The sequence below is a fragment of the Chlorocebus sabaeus genome, chromosome 8 (genome assembly GCF_047675955.1).
Source record: "Chlorocebus sabaeus isolate Y175 chromosome 8, mChlSab1.0.hap1, whole genome shotgun sequence".
NCBI classification, from domain to species: Eukaryota; Metazoa; Chordata; class Mammalia; order Primates; family Cercopithecidae; genus Chlorocebus; species Chlorocebus sabaeus.
Genome location: NC_132911.1, coordinates 54,544,064 through 54,563,079, shown reverse-complemented (window position 1 = coordinate 54,563,079; position 19,016 = coordinate 54,544,064). Strand labels below are relative to the sequence as shown.

Sequence of the window (19,016 nt, the reverse complement as noted above, 5' to 3'; positions counted from 1 at the left end):
TTCTATGCTGGCAGCTAAGGGCTTTTGGTGGTGCAGTGACCCCTTGGGATGCTAAGGAAGCAGAGAGAACTTTACCCGAACAAATGGATAAACAAAATCAGAATGTGCATATGCATGAAAAACCAGGGATTCATCTGCATTTCCTTCCTTAGTATTGAATTCCTCTTTGTGTGAAAGCACATACTAAAAATTTTACAGAGTAAAACATACTGCCAAGAATATTGAAGTACTACTATTTGTTTATTTATTTGCTTGTTTGTTTGTTGAGACAGAGACTTGCTCTGTCGCCTAGGCTGGAGTGCAGTGGTGCGATCTTGGTTCAATGCAACCTCCGCCTCCCAGGTTCACACCATTCTCCTGCCTCAGCCTCCCGAGTAGCTGGGACTATAGGTGTGCCACACCGAGCTAATTTTTGTATTTTTAGTACAGATGGGGTTTCACCATGTTAGCCAGGAAAATTTCGATCTCCTGACCTTGTGATCCATCTGCCTCAGCCTCCCAAAGTGCTGGGATTACACACATGAGTCACCGCACCCGGCCTGCAATAGTACTATTTTTTATTTGACCCAATGAGATATGAAAAAAGAAAGACAAGTAAGCTAAATTTACGTGAAAGAAAATAAAATGAATCCTTAAAAACTGAACAAAAATCCCGTTTTCTTTATTACAGTGTTGAGAAAGTTAAAAGCAGTAGTCGAAAAATGAAATCAGTACATAAAAGAATAAAATGTCACACATGAAAAGAAGCATAGAACTTGTAACACAGGCTAGTTGAAAAGACAGTCTGAATTCCATTGAAGTTGTTCTATCTTCAGAATATGTAAACCACCTAAGCCTTCTGTTTTCCAAGCAGAAAAAATTATTTTGGAAGAGATACTCTTTTTTCCCTTGCATGTCCATTTTTAACACTGAATTGCCAGTATACTTAAATATAAAATAGTCAATCGTGTTTTTAAAAAGCAGGAATATTTAATTTTTTTTCTTGGCAAGTAGAGTCCTTTCCACTTCCAGAATATTAAGAAGAAATATGATAATTAAGATAATGAAAACTGTCCTACTCACACTGAATTTCAAGCGCACTGCTCAATTCCCTGTTCCTCACTGTTTCACAGCAACCTAATATTTGTGCACTGCACCCCTCAGCTCTATGTGGGAAGACACTGGTGTAGGTTACAATGGCTCCCACTTGTTCTGCTGGTTGGTCTGTGTGTCCCTAACAAACACAGACTGTGTCTAAGATGACCCTGCCTCTGATTAGAGCAGAGATAGTGATTTGTGGCTGATAGTGTGGTGGAAATTACGTGCTTATTTGCACACAGTAAACACTGAATAAAGGATGCCTACTATGCTAACATAGTCCATCTATTAAGATTTATGAGGAAACTCACATAGCATTAAAGTGGTAAATAAGATTAGGACTAATCCCTTCAAAGATCCTTAATATTTATAAGTTAGGACTCCAAATTTCCAGTCCCCTATTATATGCTCCGTTTTGTCCCATTACAGTTATCAGTATCTAACATGCTATTTATTCATTTCTCACACTTACTGTTTTCTTTCTCCTTCCCATTCCTAACTAAAATGCAAATTTCTTCAGGGGACAGACGTTATTGGTAGTTTGTTTCATGCATTGATGTAAACCTAGTGCCTGAAATAATGTCTGGTTTATCTTTGAAATGTTTGTTGAATTGAATGAATGAATGAATGAATGAAGTCTAAGGCTTTCCCAGATCTAGTGTAAAGTCACTGATAGCCTCTAGAGATACTTGGAAATTAGAAAGGATGTTAAGGATGCATCTACGTTTCTTAGAAGGAAAAAGCTGGTTAACTCAAATGAGTCATTAACTGATGAACTTTTAGGTGAAATTAAAAGATGAAGCCATCATCCAGATACAGTGATTCAGATATTTTGGGACAGGGAAAAACAATGTTTTTGCTGGTCTCATCATTGAGGCTGTTATCAGACTATTTTCCTTCAGCTGTTTTTGCATTTCACCCTTTTCTCTTACTCTACTACTGAACACAAATTATTTTAATGCATAGACTATTAATGCAAATTACCATGGCGGGACATTGGGAAACCTATTCTTGGTGTCCAGAGACAAGGCTTTTGAGATAGAGTTTTTCTGCAGGTTGGCTCAATAATCCCATTCTTTCTTCAACACCCAGACTGGTACAGCAATCCCCTGCTTATTTGTGTTTCGCATTCTGTGCTTTCAGTTATCTAGGGTACAGTACAATACAGTATTTTGTGAGAGAAAGGAAGCACATTCACATAACTTTTATTATAGTGTATTGCTATAATTGTTCCATTGTATTATTAGTTACTGTTCATCTTTTACTATACTAATTTTCAAATTAAACTTTATCACAAATATGCATATGTAAGCAAATATATTATATGCAGTATAGGATTCAACACTGTCTGCAGTTCTGGGCAACTACTGGGGTCTTGGAATGGATCCCCCAAAGTTAAGGGGAGAGTATTATGACTATCTTTGTAATGCAAAATGTAACTAACATTTATTTTACCATAATTTTTCTTTTACATGTAAAATTTATCCTAAAATTTGAGTGGTTTGAATCCAAACATGGCTTTTGGGTTTTGTTATTCTGTTTTTATTTTATTTTATTTTTTTGAGAGGGAGTCTCACTCTGTTCACAGGCTGGAGTGCAATGGCACGATCTTGACTCATTGCAACCTCCACTTCCCAGTTCAGGTGATTCTCCCGCCTCAGCCTCCTGAGTAGCTGGGATTACAGGCACCCAGCATCATGCCCCACTAATTTTGGTATTTTTGTAGAGATGGGATTTCACCATGTTGGCCAGGCTGGTCTTGAACCCCTCCCTGACCTCGGGTGATCTGCCTACCTCGACCTCCCAAAATGCTGGGATTTTAGGCATGAGCCACTGCCTCTGGACTGTTTTTTGTTGTTGTTATTGTTGTTGTTTTGTTTTTTGCTTTTAAATTAGACATTTGGAGCCTGACATACTTTTTAAAGTAATTTCTGAAAATGACTTTAGTAATTACTAAATTTTAAGACAAAACTCAGAAGATAAAATTGGAACTCAAAATCATATTGCCTTCATTACTGAATAAAATGTGAGCAGCTAAGCTGCTACAGTTAATTAGATTTCGTGCAGGGCCTAAATGGGGAAATGTAAGGTTTTCCAGTCAATAATCAAATTATGTGGCTTGCTCTGTTTAAAACAGGTGATAGGCTTCCATGACACTTGAATAATAATGAGAATCTTTAAACTGCCCCTCTTCCAGTGCAGCTCCTGGACCTCCATCGCCCTGAACCTGAAGGACACGAGCATGCACTGTTGTCTGGCCAGGTATGCTCCTCCCTCCCTCCTAACCTGGAAACTGTTCATTTTGAAATTCTGGCTTAAAGCCTCCTCCTTCAGTGTCTCCTTACTTGAAATAATTCAGTTATGTAGCACCGGATCATGCCTATGATTTACATTTATTTTGGTAACAATTTGATCAAAGTCTACTTTCCTACTGGAGTATAAATGGCATGAGGTCGGGGAAAGGCTTTCATCACCATCTTATCCCCAAGGCACTCCTGGGTGGGGCTGTGGCTCCTGACTGTGGTTTAGAGAATGTTGGAATTAACTGAGCACTGTTATTCTAGTTTATGGAGAAATCCAAGATTAGGAAAAGGGAGGCAGTGTTCTAAAGCACAGCCCAGGTAATGTTCACACATACATCGTTCAGCTTTGTTGTATTCTTTTTACAACGCATAGTGGATTTTATAGCTAGCTCTGTAGGAAGAAGGATATAAAATCCCATCTAAAGCATTTTGAGAAGGACTCAACACAATGATTTTACCAGTGTTGCTGTGAAATATCACCAAATACAACCTGGACTGCTTTTAGAGCATCAGGAGTCTTGCCAAGTAATCTTTTCAGTTCAATATTATTATTGCTCCAATCAGTCAATCATATTATGGGGCATGGGGTGCAGGGAAGATGCATAGAGCTAACCATTACTTTTCCTTTTAGAGAAAGGAAACTACTTGTAAGCAGAGAATAACAGTAATTAGAGTTAAGAGCTGCAATGGACAATTACAGAAGAGGCAAGTAAAGGAATATCACCTGGAGGAATATGGGCAAGAGTCATCATCCTTCTGGATGCTATCTTTGTCTGCCAACGTACTTCGTTTGATTTTGGGAAAAAAATAATTATCTTTTTCACATGCTATATGATTACCTTCATATGAAAGTCTAAAATAGGGAAATGGGCATTACTCAGCGTTGAAATAGGGGAGATAGGGAATAAAAGGGTGATGAATAAATATGAGATTTCTTCTGAAATTGATAGAATGTTCTAAAATTGACTATCGTGATAGTTGCAAAGATCTATGGATATACTAAAAACAATTTAATTGTACACTTTAAATGGATAAATTGTATGGTATTGGAATTATACCTCAATAAAGCTATTTAATACAAAAAAGTAATAGTCTTTGAAATAATTGACCAGTGGTTTCAACTAATTCTTGGGACTAATTCATAATCCTCAATTTAAGCTTTAGTGCCTTCCTGTTATCTCCTTTTTTTGTTTTTTGAGATGGAGTCTCACTCTGTCGCCCAGGCTGGAGTGCCGTGGCACAATCTCAGCTCACTGCAACCTCTGCCTCCCAGGTTCAAGCGATTCTCCTGTCTCAGCCTCCAGAATAGCTGAGACTACAGGCACGCGCCACCACGCCCGGCTAATTTTTGTATTTTTAGTAGAGATGGGGGTTTCATCATGTTGGCTAGGATGGTCTTAATCTCTTGACCTTGTGATCCACCCACCTCAGCCTCCCAAAGTGCTGGGATTACCGGTGTGAACCCCGTGCCCGGCTCTGTTATCTACTTTTTTGATGGAAATGGGCATATCCATTTTGTCTATAGTGAAAACAAGCAAATTGGACTTGAGTAAAAATAACAGGGGATGCGAAATGCAGAAAAATGTATGCAAGCTTGTGCATGCACTTATAGCAACAGTTGTTATTTAAATATTTCTGCCCAGATACTACCAATAAGTTAAAAGGAATACATTTATTACAACTAGTATAAAGATATATTTTATTTGGAAAATTTGAAACAATTAGTACTCAACCCTTTATCTTACAAAATTGCTTACTTGATCTTGGTCATTTTGACACATTTATTTCAATTTTATTTTATTTTATTTTATTTTATTTTATTTTATTTTATTTGTTTATTTATTTATTTATTTTTGAGACAGAGACTCGCTATGTCACCCAGGCTGGAATGCAGTGGCATGATCTCAGCTCACTGCAACCTCCGCCTCCCAGGTTCTAGTGATTCTCCTTCTTCAGCCTCCCAAGTAGCTGGGACTACAGGCATGTGCCACCATGCCCGGATAATTTTTTAAAATTATTTTTAGTAGAGACGGGTTTTCACCATGTTGGTCAAGCAGGTCTTGAACTCCTGACCTCAAATGATCTGCCCGTCTCGGCCTCGCAGAATCCTGGGATTTTAGGCATGAGCCACCATGCCTGGCCTTATTTCAGTTTTAAATAAACCAGAAAGTAAACAGCATAGAGAGGAAACATGATTTGTGTCCCTGAGTAGAGAGTTTTGAGGTAATTTATTCCAGGTTTCATAGTTCGAAGCATAGTTATTAAGAGTAAGGACTTTGTTATCAGCTTCTAGGCGGACTGAGGTCCAACTCTACTGCTTATAACAATAGATGAACTACTTAACCTCTTGACACTTACTCTCATTGTTTGTGGAAGGTATAACAATAGTTATCTACTTTGCTGGATAATAAAGGCAAGTTAAACTAAATATAAAGTATTTAGCTCAGAATCTGGCACTTAATAAGTGGGGCATAAATATTAGCAATTTATTTATAAATGAGAAGACGATTAAGAGTAATAATGATTATAATTATATTTTTGATTGCTGCAGTGTTAAAGCTTCCAAATAGAAATCACCTTTGATTGCATACATTTATTTAATGGACATAGATAATTTATATATTTGCATAAGAAAGTTGTGTCTGTTGGAAAATACTGCATAAAATATTTTTACAGTAATAACATTTAAAACTTCCTTTCTCTCAAAGGTAATTTTTAAAATGACAATGGTCAGAAGTATAATTTAATAATGTGCAGATAGATAGTATTGGATTTTAAAAGGCATGAGAGATAAATAAAGCCTCACAAGGGCAAGATGATGGCTGACTTTAACCTGACTATCCCTATAGTAATTCTGATAAGAAGAATAAGGCAAAATACAATAATATTGGATCCTACGATGCAGAAATTTGTTGATTTCTGCAGATGTAGTTGAAGAAACTATTAAAGTTATTTATATAAATGCCAAGTCTTTGAATGGTCCAGACCAGAGAATGGGCACTTGAGAGGGAAGGAGAGAAGAATCGGTGAGGCTGGGAGAAGAACCATGAAATGCCGGTAGAAATGGTGCTACAGCAGAGAAAAACAGCCAGGCCCAAGGCCACGTGCAGGATGCCACTAGCCTGCTGAATCTGTCCACTTCAAAGGAGCAGTTTCTGCCCGAGAGCAGGCAACAGAATATGTGATTATGAGTTGAAAGTTTAGTGGTTCTTTTGTTCAGCTTTGGGGGAAGCCCAGATAGGGCTTTTTGTGGAAACATTTTTAAAAAGTAAATAGAAGAGCTTGATTATTTTTTAAATGATGAACAAATTAACACAAAGAAATAAAAAGCATACAAATGTGTGATTTCTGAGAGATGTTTTAATCACAGAAAATTAAATAATAACAAGCAGGAAGAAATCTAAATCACTGTCAAAAAATACCAAAAGTTACAGCAGAGTGCGGACACCTCTGAAAGGCAACCTGAGAGAAAGAACAGCTGGAATAAGTAAGGATGCCCGCAGGGCTGGGAGTAGGAGTAAGGGTGGTGCACAAAACCCTAGAAGGGTTCTGATCAGAGAGGAAGGAAGCATGGCTCTCTCCTTCAAGGGTCTAAAGTAGGGGTTTGCTTCACTTAAAGACAGCAGAGGGACTGGTGTAAATGTGTATGTCATGCCTCCAAATTTCATCTCATTACATTATGGCTCAGTTACTCATTTGATCCTCCTAGATTTGCTAAACAGCAATGAAAGAATAACTGTAGAATGAGACAGGAAAGCAGAGAAAGTAACACAATCCAGAAAGGGATTCTCCCCAGAGTTTAAAAAGAATTTCTATTCACTTTAGGAGCTGAAGACAAATAGTTCATCAAAACTGGGAGATGGGGATGTGAAAGTGTCAGCCTGTGTCAGCCTGTGTGTGGCACCTCTCTGGTCAAGGCATCTGCTTCTCCATGTGCAGTATGAGCTAAAGCTGGACACTGTGCTCAGAGGTCATTTCTGGCTTTGCTTTTGTTTTATTATTATTATTATTTAGAATTAACATGGAGAAGTAGGTAATTTTGGTCTTTACCTATTAATGGAGTAAAACATTCTTATTGTAAAATGATGGGAGTTTAGGAACCTAAAGGACAAATATGTGCGTTAAGATAAATCAGTAATTCCTACCTTAAACCTCAATGTAGTTGATGTCAGAATTCTTTTTGGGTGGCTGGTTTTTTCAAATTGAGTGTCTAGCATTTTTGGAGATGATTTAAAAAAATGATAAGTATGACTTTCAAAGGACAGGCTCAGATTTGGTAAGAAACTCCAAAGAATATACTTCAAAAAATTAAAGAGAAAAATTAAGGAATAATAGAAAGAAAACTAGACAAAATTTGAAAAGAAAAAGGATTCGAACTTATTTAAATCACATTTTTAAAATGTAAAGCTATTACAATATTCCTTTCATTGCTACTAAATACATACTTTCTTCAGGATTTCGGGAAGTTTTGAGATGGGAACTCTCCTCCATGTGGTCTACATCGTATCTGGTATTAGTGCTTCAAGGGAAGAGTTAAAGTCCTAGAATTAAGCTGGTGGGACATAGAACTGCCTCAACCTCCAAGCCACCTGCACATTTTTTGTCCCAGAAGTTTGAACAATGTCTTATATAAGGTAAATAAGAAAAATGAAGGTAAAGGCTAACTTTTATTTTCCCACCAACTTACACCCTACAAGGTACTCCAGCTGGAAACAGGGCTTGAGAGAGACAGCAATATTGCACATGAGAAGCAGACATCAAGGATTTGTGGACACTGGTAGCTACAGAGACATCATGTTGCCCACAGCCCACAGCCAGTGAGACATATTAACCAACAAAATACTGGACTCAAACCTACATAAGAAGCCCCTCCTCACTGTCCTTGCCCACTTTGTCGGGAGATACGACGAATTACCGTGGTGCATAGTGGTGACTGTGACGGGAACGTCCCCAAGCCAAGATTTGTCAGGAGTATAGGGCATGGCCAGCTGGCTTTGACTTCTAGCAGCACATGTTAGAGCGTTTGACTGTATTCTGTCTAAAAAGGACATTTGTTACCCTTTAACCAAGTTTTTTTTTTTTTTTTAAAGAGTGTTATTAATATAAAACTAAAATGCCATGTGTTCTGAGTCCAGTGGAATTCACAAGCACCTGTAGGAGTCTTAACTACGTTGGTAAATGATTTTTCAGTTGTCTAGCATACCATCTTCCTTCTGTGATCTTAAGCCGAGACCATAAAGGTTTTAATTAATAATTATCACCACGAATCTTCCAGGTGTGTGCCAGTGAGGATTACTTAACTGAAGTAAATAAGGGTAAGATATGCATTTACATATTTATATGCATACTTATATTAGAAGCTCAAATTCCTCCTGAAAACTCTAAATAAATAATTCAACACCAAAATACGAATTCTGCTTCTAACCTAGAATGATATTTTAAAAAAATGTTTATGCATGTTTTTAAATTCTAAGGATTCTAAGGATCTAAGGAAAATAGTGCTAACAAATAAGCACAGTAGTTTATTCAATTCACATATGACAGGGGAAAGAAATTTTTGTAATAACATTGCTAGTTAAAATAAAGAATCATATTTTGATCTAAATAATCAGAATGAAAAATAGTTTAAAAAATAGAAAAATGAAGTTCAGAGGTAAGAATTGAGAAAGTAAAAATAAAAAACCATAAAAGGAATTTCTTTAGAATGAATGGGTAACATTCTGAATAAAAATCTTGATGTTTGTATTTCTTGTCAGAGTGTGTGTGTCATAAGAATTTTGCAAAATGTTCTTTTTTGTTAATCCTAATATAAGATATTGATCATAGTTGAAATACCACTTATTGGTCAATATTTGAATGGAAACTACATGCTTATTTAATTCAAAAATTATTCTATTTATTACACACATAATAGTTTTGCTTGGATTGAAATAGTGAAAACATCAATATGAAAAGATTTATTTAGAAAAATTATTGATGCTCAAAAACTAGGTTAAAATGTGATATTTTAATAAAAATACATAGCATTGTATTATTGGGTTTAAATTATAAATACAAGCAACAACAAAAAGGAAAAGAACATTTCTAGGTGACATAAAATTAATGTAAGCAATACTACCAGAAATAGAGTTAGTGCCTGATACAGTAAAAATAATTATTTCAGATGAAATCAGCTCTCATTATTGGATTTCATTCATGGATTTTCTAGTATCTTAAGTGGTACCTTTAAATTCTTTACAGCAATATCAATAAACAGCTTGGCCAAAAGAAAAAAAAAATCTCATTTGTTGAGGGATGAAATTCTCATGGCATACTTTCCACATCCTATAATTTGTTCTGCATGCCTCCCTGGTCTTAGTTGGTGATAAAATAAAGTTTCACTTTGATAAACAGAATGTACAAAATACGTTTTAAAGCCAATGCTCTGTATAGCAATATTCTTTTCTTATCACTGACAGTACAAAACTGTGGCATACTGATTTCTACTCTGAGTCATTTTCACAAAGTCAACTAGAGCTGATGTTCACAAAATTTAGAGTTCTGATTTCCATACATATATGACATGAGTTGTGCTGAAATATCAAGAAATGTGTGCTTGAAATATATAAATTATTTTCACCCTATGTAAGTCAAATGACTAACCTAAGAAATATAAAGTTAAACTTCATTTATCCATGAAGAGATGTAGGTTTGATAAAGGCATTGCAATCATGAGATTAACTCTTCAATATTCACATAATTTCCCATCCTTTAAAAATTTCTCCTTTATTTCTATAATAAATTACAGATATGGCACATCTCTAATAGTCAATAATATACAAAATGAAAGCCTTTAAAATTTGATAATAAATTGAAATGAATACATATGTTCACTTTTAAAATAAAGCCTATGCAAAGACTTTAAGTCTATCCTATATGACTAGCACTATAAAATTAAATTTACCGATTTCTTTTTAAAAAATGAAAAATAAACAAGATGAACAGAATACAATATCTCACTTACTATTGGGCTTTATAAGTGTGAAACTTGTTAATGTTCTATTTACTGCAGATCATCATCTCCTACTCCAGTTTGTTAAAGAAAGATATGCACACGACATCATATTTAACACTTCCGAAGAAACCAGATAAAGAAAGTTAATGAGTTATATTCAATGGTAAGGTAAAATTCCCATATTCTTTGCTAAATTTTCTAAATCAAATGGTAAGAGTTGGCAGGAATTCTGTGAGAACCTACCTAACTTACATCCCAGTCCAAATATTAAGAAGTTTGCTATAGCCATTCTTGTCTAATGATTAATCAGCAAACACTGAAATGCACCAAAGTTCAACTCTTATGGCACGGCCTTTGTAAGGATAGACTAGAAAGGCAGGCTACCTTTATGCTTAATCCAAATCCTCCTACTGTTTGTCTTCTGATGGTCACCGTTCTTTCCTGAAAGACAGGATTTTTAAGAATGGTTAGTGTTTCCTAATACTATACTTACACACCGTTTTCTGTTGTTGTTTGGTTTTCTTCTGGGTTTTGCTTTTGCTCTTTAAAAAAAGAGAACTCTATTGTGGTGGGATAGATGGTCCACATTTTGTAAAAAATAGTCCTTGACTTTTAAATTTAAGGGATATTTGTCAAAATAAAAGGGAGTAAAGTGTTAATAAACTCCTAAACTCTTAAAAATAAGTTATTCTCAATGATTATTTTGGGCATATTTTGGAATCTAAACTTTTATACTTCTTCTTATTTCCACATCACGTATTCATGTTTTCTAGGAAATGACAAGTTTTAGGTTATATAAAAGGAACTCAGGGGCAATGGTAAATATGATCTTGGTAAACCATGGCCCTGTCTCCATCACTGCCTGGAATTTGGGAGCTAAGCTGGGAGGCTGCTGTGGCCAGCACAGAAATGATTCATATGAGTGCTTTAGATTGAAAGTGAATAAACCAAGTCCACAATAAATGAATTGCTTGTTCATAAAATTAATACATTACACATCTAAGTAATAATGATAATTGAATTATCAACTTTAAAAATTAGTTTCTTTTCCTCTCCACAATAGAAGTAATTCAGTCACTGGCCTATAAACCTTCAAATTCACAAAGATGATGGCATGAGAACAAAGAGCTACATTTGGACAAATCCTGTAATTTTCAATTTGAAAAATCGATACTGCTCTGATTTTGGGCAGTCGTCTCTACATACTGCTTACTGTGGAGGCACATTATAGGACTGAACGCTTTAATTTATGGCTTGCTCCATTACATCAACCTTCTTGAACCTCCCCCTGTGCAGAGCCATTTGAGACACTGACCCCTTTCCCCTGCATCTGGGATATATATTTGTTATCTGGTCCCTATATCTCTACAAATGCCTTTTGCCCACATTATCCATTTCCAAATGGAAATACTTCTCTTTCTTACAGATGAATTGCTTCCCTCATTCCTTTATTCTGCAGAAACTGTGTGGAACAGATAATATCATTTAAAAAGAACTAGTGAAAATCAGAAAAATGTGTGCTTCTGCTGGCTCTTGCTAAATATTTTAAGACAGCATAAGACTCTTCATTTTGGAAAGGTTAAAAACTTCCTTTTTTAGCCAAAAGTTTGGTTTCTATGAATAGAACAAAATAATGCTTAAAGAACAAGATCTCCATACCAGAATTTGAGGTATACTAATATTGATTTATTTTGAATTTTGAAAATAGGACTTTTTGATGAAGATTGGTGCATATTTACTTAGAAATTATTATTATTATTTTTGAATGCAAATGAGTAACATTCAATGATATAAATTGTCTTTATTTTCACAATGTGCTGAGTAATTTCATCTATTTCTAAAATACTTATGTTACTCTTATAATCTGTCATCTAATCATACTTTCAATCCAACATTAAAATTATAATTGCACAAATAAGTTTATATGTGTATAACAATTTATGCAAAGCAACTTAAAACATAAGACAAACTAAACTTTGCTGTATTAAATAAAACACCAAAGCAAAAAGGAAGGTTAAACATGTGTATTCTAGGTACACAAAAATCTATTAATAATTTAAGATAAACTACATATGTATTAGAAATGTCTTTTTATTGAACAGGAGAAGTGCAATTGGTCTAATTAATAATTAATTAATATTTATTATTTCTTATTAAATGATTCATTAAAGAGAAGTTGAATATTGCACACAATATTGGAATTGAAGTTAGCGAACATGCCAATGACTCAAATAGCCACAACTTCATATGTTCAGCAAATTACTTATGCCCTGTGAGCCTCTGTTTTCAAATTTGCAAAATGCTGATAAATAATACATACCAATTAAAAGTTTTGTTTTGAGAATTAACATTTGTAAAGGACTCTGGCATAGAGTAGAAATTTAATGTACATACACACACACACACACACACACACACTCCAATATTCTACACAGAGATTCTTATATAATAGTCATTTTAATATATTTACATCATAGAATAACTCAAATTCTGGAAGACTCAGATTCAGGAACAGGCAAATTAAATAGTGACTATTTTTCCTCTAAAATAGATAGGTAAACTGCTTTTATAAAACTGGCCACCAACTAAACTAAAACTCCCGGATGACAGGAACTATGTCCTTTTTTCCTTTTCTGTAAAAAGTAAATACGCGATTCCTTAAAACAGTATCAAAATCAATGGCGCAGTCATCCAGAAAACCCATATCAGTTGTCTTCAAATACAAATTTCAATCAGAGCAAATGCATTTTAATCAGCAAATGGCATCCCCTAAATTTTGTAGAGCATTTTGCATAGCAATCATTGGTCATGAGGAAAACTTGGTCAGTAATTGCTGCTCAGTAGCTAAATGTGTACTGAAATGCTGCTTTCCTTTGACAGAAACAACAAACATCCCAAGGTTCTCAAAAACCATTTCTTTGAATTTCTTTACTCATGCTCGACAAGTCCACCCTCTAATCTCTGGTGGAGAATATTTAGATCATGTTCCAAATCAAATACAAAATTGCTGATGCAGAAAAGATTTCGGAGAGACTCAAGAGTCAGCAGAAACTACCAAAAATATCTCAAAAACAGCGCTTATCTTAATGTTTTATTAAACACCTGGACACACGCACATATACATGCAAACCCTAGCTAGTGCCTCCAGTTGCTGCTTCTTCATTAGCTTACTTTTAAGAAAGTTAGGAGAGACGAGGCAAAACAAATTACTTCGTGTTTGAAAACCAAGATTGTGCATTGGTCACTGCAGGCAGCAGGAAGCATAAAAGGGGAAAGAACTGTTCTTGGTGTGACCTCTGCTAATATGTTCCCAGTTGTTTGTGTTTGCGCTAGCTCTGCCACTTTATCCCCTTACACCTCTGCTTCTTCCCTCCTCCCAAAATAGATGCAATAAAAAGAAGAAAAGAACCTTGTCAAATACTCAGCTTATAAATCAGACAATACCTGGAAGCTGACATGAAATTATATTTAGTTAACACATCATGAGTGTGGTAAAGACTGTTGCCAGGTAACAAAACACCGTCCTTTGGGAGACCAAAGTATTGTCAGTGATTTTATCTTGTAAAACACAAAATCTGGGCTGATGCTCCTATACAGTCTCATATACACAAAATGCCTTCATTTAATCTTCCTATTCCTTACAAAAATGCAAAGGATTGAGTCCAAGATTAATATCAGACTTTATACTGGCTACACACCTAAATAATCAACATCAGTGTTACAAAAAAAAAAAAAAGCCTTGTATTAAACACTTAGTATGCTTTGTAGAAAAATATAACTAGCACCTCTGCTTTTTGGAATATTATATTATAAGTTGCATATAGGGAGAGATTATATGAACTATATGAAAAAAATATACATGACACCAAAAAAAAGTTGGCATCATATATGTTAGGTATTGAAATTTTGAGATATATATGTGAAAAAGTTAGGAAGAAGTGGAAACCATGCAGAAACTAAAGAGGTTATCATTGGAAAATTGTACAAATTTTGTGTTATAGAAACCAATGCATTATTGTTTGCAGAAAAATAATGGAAAGAAAATAGAGAATGTTAATAGTTCTTTTTGACAACTAAGGAAGAGTAGCTAAAGCTGAAAAAGGAATAATGAAGATGATGGCTTCTAATTATTAAAAATCTACTATCGGTACTTACAGCTCTCATAGCACTTACAATTGTTTATTGAAGAGAACAATGCCCTTGACTTTTTCCCTCCAAATTTTCTGAGAACTGGACCTATGTCTTACACCAAGTTCTCTCACAAGCATTTAGGACAGGTCCTAAATCAAAGTTAGGTATTAAAATGTTAAATGAATAAATATTCATTCAAACATTATTCTAAGTAATTATCACAACAAGCCACTGGTGTAGGAATTTTTTTTTTCTAATTAAGAGATGAGGAAATCCAAATGTGAAAGAGTGAAATTAACTTGACCAAGATCCAAGTTGTGATTGAAACCAAGATTTTTCTGACCTCTGCTGTTCTTTCTATCCTAACAGGCCTGGAATAAAATGAAGAATTAGAATGAAAAAATAATAATAATAAAACCCTGAAAACTCATGGTGCAATGTAGTAAAAATGGGGAGAAATGTAATATTTTCCCTGCAAGATTGGGAATACGACCAGGATGTCCCTGTTCACCATTACAATTCAACATCTTGATGTCCTAGCTAATGCAATGATGAAATACTATGAAATAAAGGCTTATGAAATGAACAAACAGAAAAAGAACTGTGTTTGTTTTTTGTCAATGTATAAAATCCCAAAGAATTGAAAAAAAAAAAAATTCTTCTGGAAGTGGTAATTATAGCAAATTCATAGAATGCGAAATTATTATACAAATTAAATTGCTTTCTTACATATCAGCAAGAAGAAATTGGAATTTAAAATTCAAAGCATAATGCCATTTACAATAACACATACTAAAAGGGAAATATTTTGTGGCCCAGCACAGTGACTCATGCCTGTAATCCCAGCACTTTGGGAGGCCGAGGCAGGTGGATCACTTGAGGTCAGGAGTTTGAGACCAGCCTGGCCAAAAAGGTGAAACCCATCTCTAGTGAAAATACAAAAAAATTAGTCAAGCATGGTGATGTGTGCCTGTAATCTCGGTTACTTGAGATTGCTTGAACACAGGAGAATCGCTTGAACACGGGAGGTGGAGGTTGCAGTAGCTGAGATCGTGCCACTGTACTCCAGCCTGGGCAATAGAGTGAGACTCTGTCTCAATAAATAAATGCATAAATAAAATTAAAAAGTAAATAAAAAAAAGAAAAATATTTTGGTATAAATCTAACATAATGTTAATAGAATTTATATATGAAACTAAAAAAATCTAGAGAAAAAAACTCAAATATGTTCAAAATATATGAAGGGAGAACCGCATTCATGAATTGAAAGACCTAATATTTTTAAGATGTCGATACTTCCCAACTTGATTTTTAAAATCTATGCAATTCCAATAAAAATCCCAGCAAGCTGTTTGTGGATACAAGCAAACTAATTTTTAGGTTTAGATGGAAGCTAAAAGTTAAAAGACCTATTATAACGAGTATAATACTGAAGAATAAAGTTGGAGGACTCAGGATGCTTGACCCAGGACTTATTATAAAGTTTTAGTACACAACACAACATGGTATTTTCGACAGAAAAAAAGCATTTAGACTAATGGAACAGAACAGGTGGCCAAAAAAAAAAAAAAAGAAAAAAAAGGAAACCTAAAAATAGAATCAACTAATATTTGACAAAAGAACAAAAGCAATTCAATAGAGAAAAGCAAGGATTTTTTTTTTCCAACAAACAGTGCTGGAGGAATTGGACATCCATAAGAAGAAAAGGCATATATACTACACTCTTCACAAAAATTAACACAGTGTAGGCTTAAATATTAAAAACACAGTAGTACTGGAAGAAAATATAGGAGAAAACCCATGTGACTTTTGGTTTAGTGATGAGTTTTTAGATACAACACCAAAAGCATGATTTATAAAAAATGTTGATAAATTAGAATATATTAAAATTAATAACTTCTGCTTTGTGCAAGAAACTGCTAAGAGAATGAAAAGAAAAGCTACAGACTAGAGGAAATATTTGTAAATCACATATCTGATAAAAGACTTGTATCCAAAATATACAAATAACTCATAACACTCAGTAAGAACACAAACAACGTAATTAAAAAGTGGCTAAAGTATTTTAACAAAGACTTAATCAAAAAAGATATGCAAATAGCAAGCAAGCCTATGAGGAAACGTTCAACATCATTTGTCAGGGGGGAATTGCAAATTAAAATAACAGTGAGATGATATTATACACTTATTAAAATGACTAAAATCCAAAACATTGACAATACCAAATCCTTACAAGAATTCTGTTCAAGGCTAATTCTCATTTCTTATTGGTGTGAATGCAAAAGAGATTTTGGCAGTTTCTTATAAAGCTGAACCTAGTCTTAACATCTGATCTGGGAATGATACACCTAGGTCTTTACCCAAATAAATTGAAAGTTTGTGTTTATACAAAAATCTGCACGCAGATATTTATACTATCTATATCCATTATCGCCAATAAGTATAAATAGCCAAACACGATACCCTTCAATAAGTAAATGAATAAACAAACTGTGGTACATCTATACAGTGAGGTACTGAACAATTTTTAAAGTGAGCAATCAAGCTGCAAAAACACATGGAGATTCTGCATGCATAGCCTCCCACATTATCAATATCCCCTATGAGATGGGAACATTTTTTACAACTCATAAACCCACATTGACACAGAGTCTACGTGTTAATGAAACTATTCTACATGATGTTACAATAGGAATGGCATCCCATTATACATTGTCAAAACTCACAGAAATTTAGAGCACCAAGAGTAACCTTAATGTATGCAAATGTTTAAAAATAATTTAGAACTAAAGAAGGAATGCAGTCTGTGACACTTGAACTACATTACGAATGTATGTTATAACCTCAGCGATGGGGCAGGGGGAAGATGTGCTGACCTCAGTCACTGTGGAAATGTACTGTGAAAGGGTCATTTACACAAAGTGGCCCCCATATGCTGAAAAAGCCAAGAAACCGAAGAATGAGGAAGACAAATTGACTTTGTTGTAAGGGGTGTTTCATTGGCGGAACTTGCAGACAGAAGTGTGGAAGACAGTGTGGCGATTCCTCAAGGATTTAGAACTAGAAATAACATTTGACCCAGCCATCCCATTTCTGGGTATATACCCAAAGGATTATAAATCATGCTGCTGTAAAGACACATACACACGTATGTTTATTGCAGCACTATTCACAATAGCAAAGACTTGGAACCAACCCAAATGTCTATCAAGGACAGACTGGATTAAGAAAATGTGGCACATATACACCATGGAATTCTGTGCAGCCATAAAAAAGGATGAGTTCATGTCCTTTGTAGGGACATAGATGCAGCTGGAAACCATCATTCTCAGCAAACTATAGCAAGAACAGAAAACCAAACACCTCACGTTCTCACTCATAGGTGAGAATTGAAAAATGAGAACACTTGGACACAGGTTGGGGAACATCACACACCAGGGCCTGTTGTGGAGTGCGGGGAGCAGGGAGAGATAGTATTAGGAGATATACCTAATGTAAATGACGAGTTAATGGGTGCAGCACACCAACATGGTGCATGTGTACATATGTAACAAGCCTGCACGTTGTGCACATGTACCCTAGAACTTAAAGTATAATAATAATTTAAAAAAATCCTAATACTATTATGCATGTATATTGAAATTTAACAAATAAATGGATGGTGGAGGAAGGGAAGCCAGGTTTCTCAGTGTTGGAGAAGAATTCACAGATAAGCAAGAGGAGGAGGCTAAAACGTTTCATGAGGTTATGGAAACTAGTTGGGGACATCACTATAAACTCATGTTTAGCTTAATATTGATATTGATGTTTATGCATAAAAACATTTATAAATATGTGAATATACACAGATTTTGTCTTTCTAAAAATATATTTTTTGAGATATAATTCATACACCATGAAATTCACTCATTTGAAGTGTGCAATTCAATGACTTTTAGCATAGTCACAGGTCTGCATTCATCATCACAATTAATTTATTTGGCTACTATGAATAAAGCTGCTGTAACATTCATGTACAAGCATTTTTTTGGCACATTTGTAACAATTTCTCTTGCATATATACCAAGTATTGAAAGCAGAAATTGTCAGACTGTTTTTCATTGCGGCCACATCATTTTATATTCCCATCAACCATGTATGAGAATTTCAATTTCTCCATATTCTCACTAAACCTTATTATCTATCTTTGTGTTTATAGCCACCCTAATTGACAAAAAGTTGTATATAATGGTTTTGATATAAATTTCCCTGATGGCACTTTATTCATTTTCTTACCATTTATTTACCTTCTTTAGAAAAACATCTAGTCAAATTATTTGCCCATTTTTTTATTGCCTGTTTAATTGAATTGTGAAAGCTTTTTACACATTCTGAATATAAATACCACACTAGATCTGTGACTTACAAAAGTGTTCTCCCATTTTGTGTATTGTCTTTTCACTATACTGATAGTGTTATCTGAAGCACAAAAGTTTTAAATTTTTGGATGTGCCATTTATCTATTTTTTCTG

The 19,016-nt window shown here is 34.7% G+C and overlaps 1 protein-coding gene across 4 annotated transcripts in view; it reads right to left on the bottom strand.

Moving 5' to 3' along the window:
* The window catches only part of SNTG1 (syntrophin gamma 1), a 906,932-nt gene that overhangs the window by 339,570 nt on the left and 548,346 nt on the right, over positions 1–19,016 (bottom strand). For 3 of the 4 annotated variants that reach the window (XM_008000591.3, XM_073018076.1, XM_073018075.1), the window contains one exon: positions 10,759–10,815. In XM_008000591.3, coding sequence (XP_007998782.3) covers positions 10,759–10,815 — 57 coding nt within the window. Of the gene's footprint in view, positions 1–2,061; positions 2,215–10,758; positions 10,816–19,016 lie in introns of those variants that run through there. The other variant, XM_073018077.1, reaches the window with a different exon arrangement.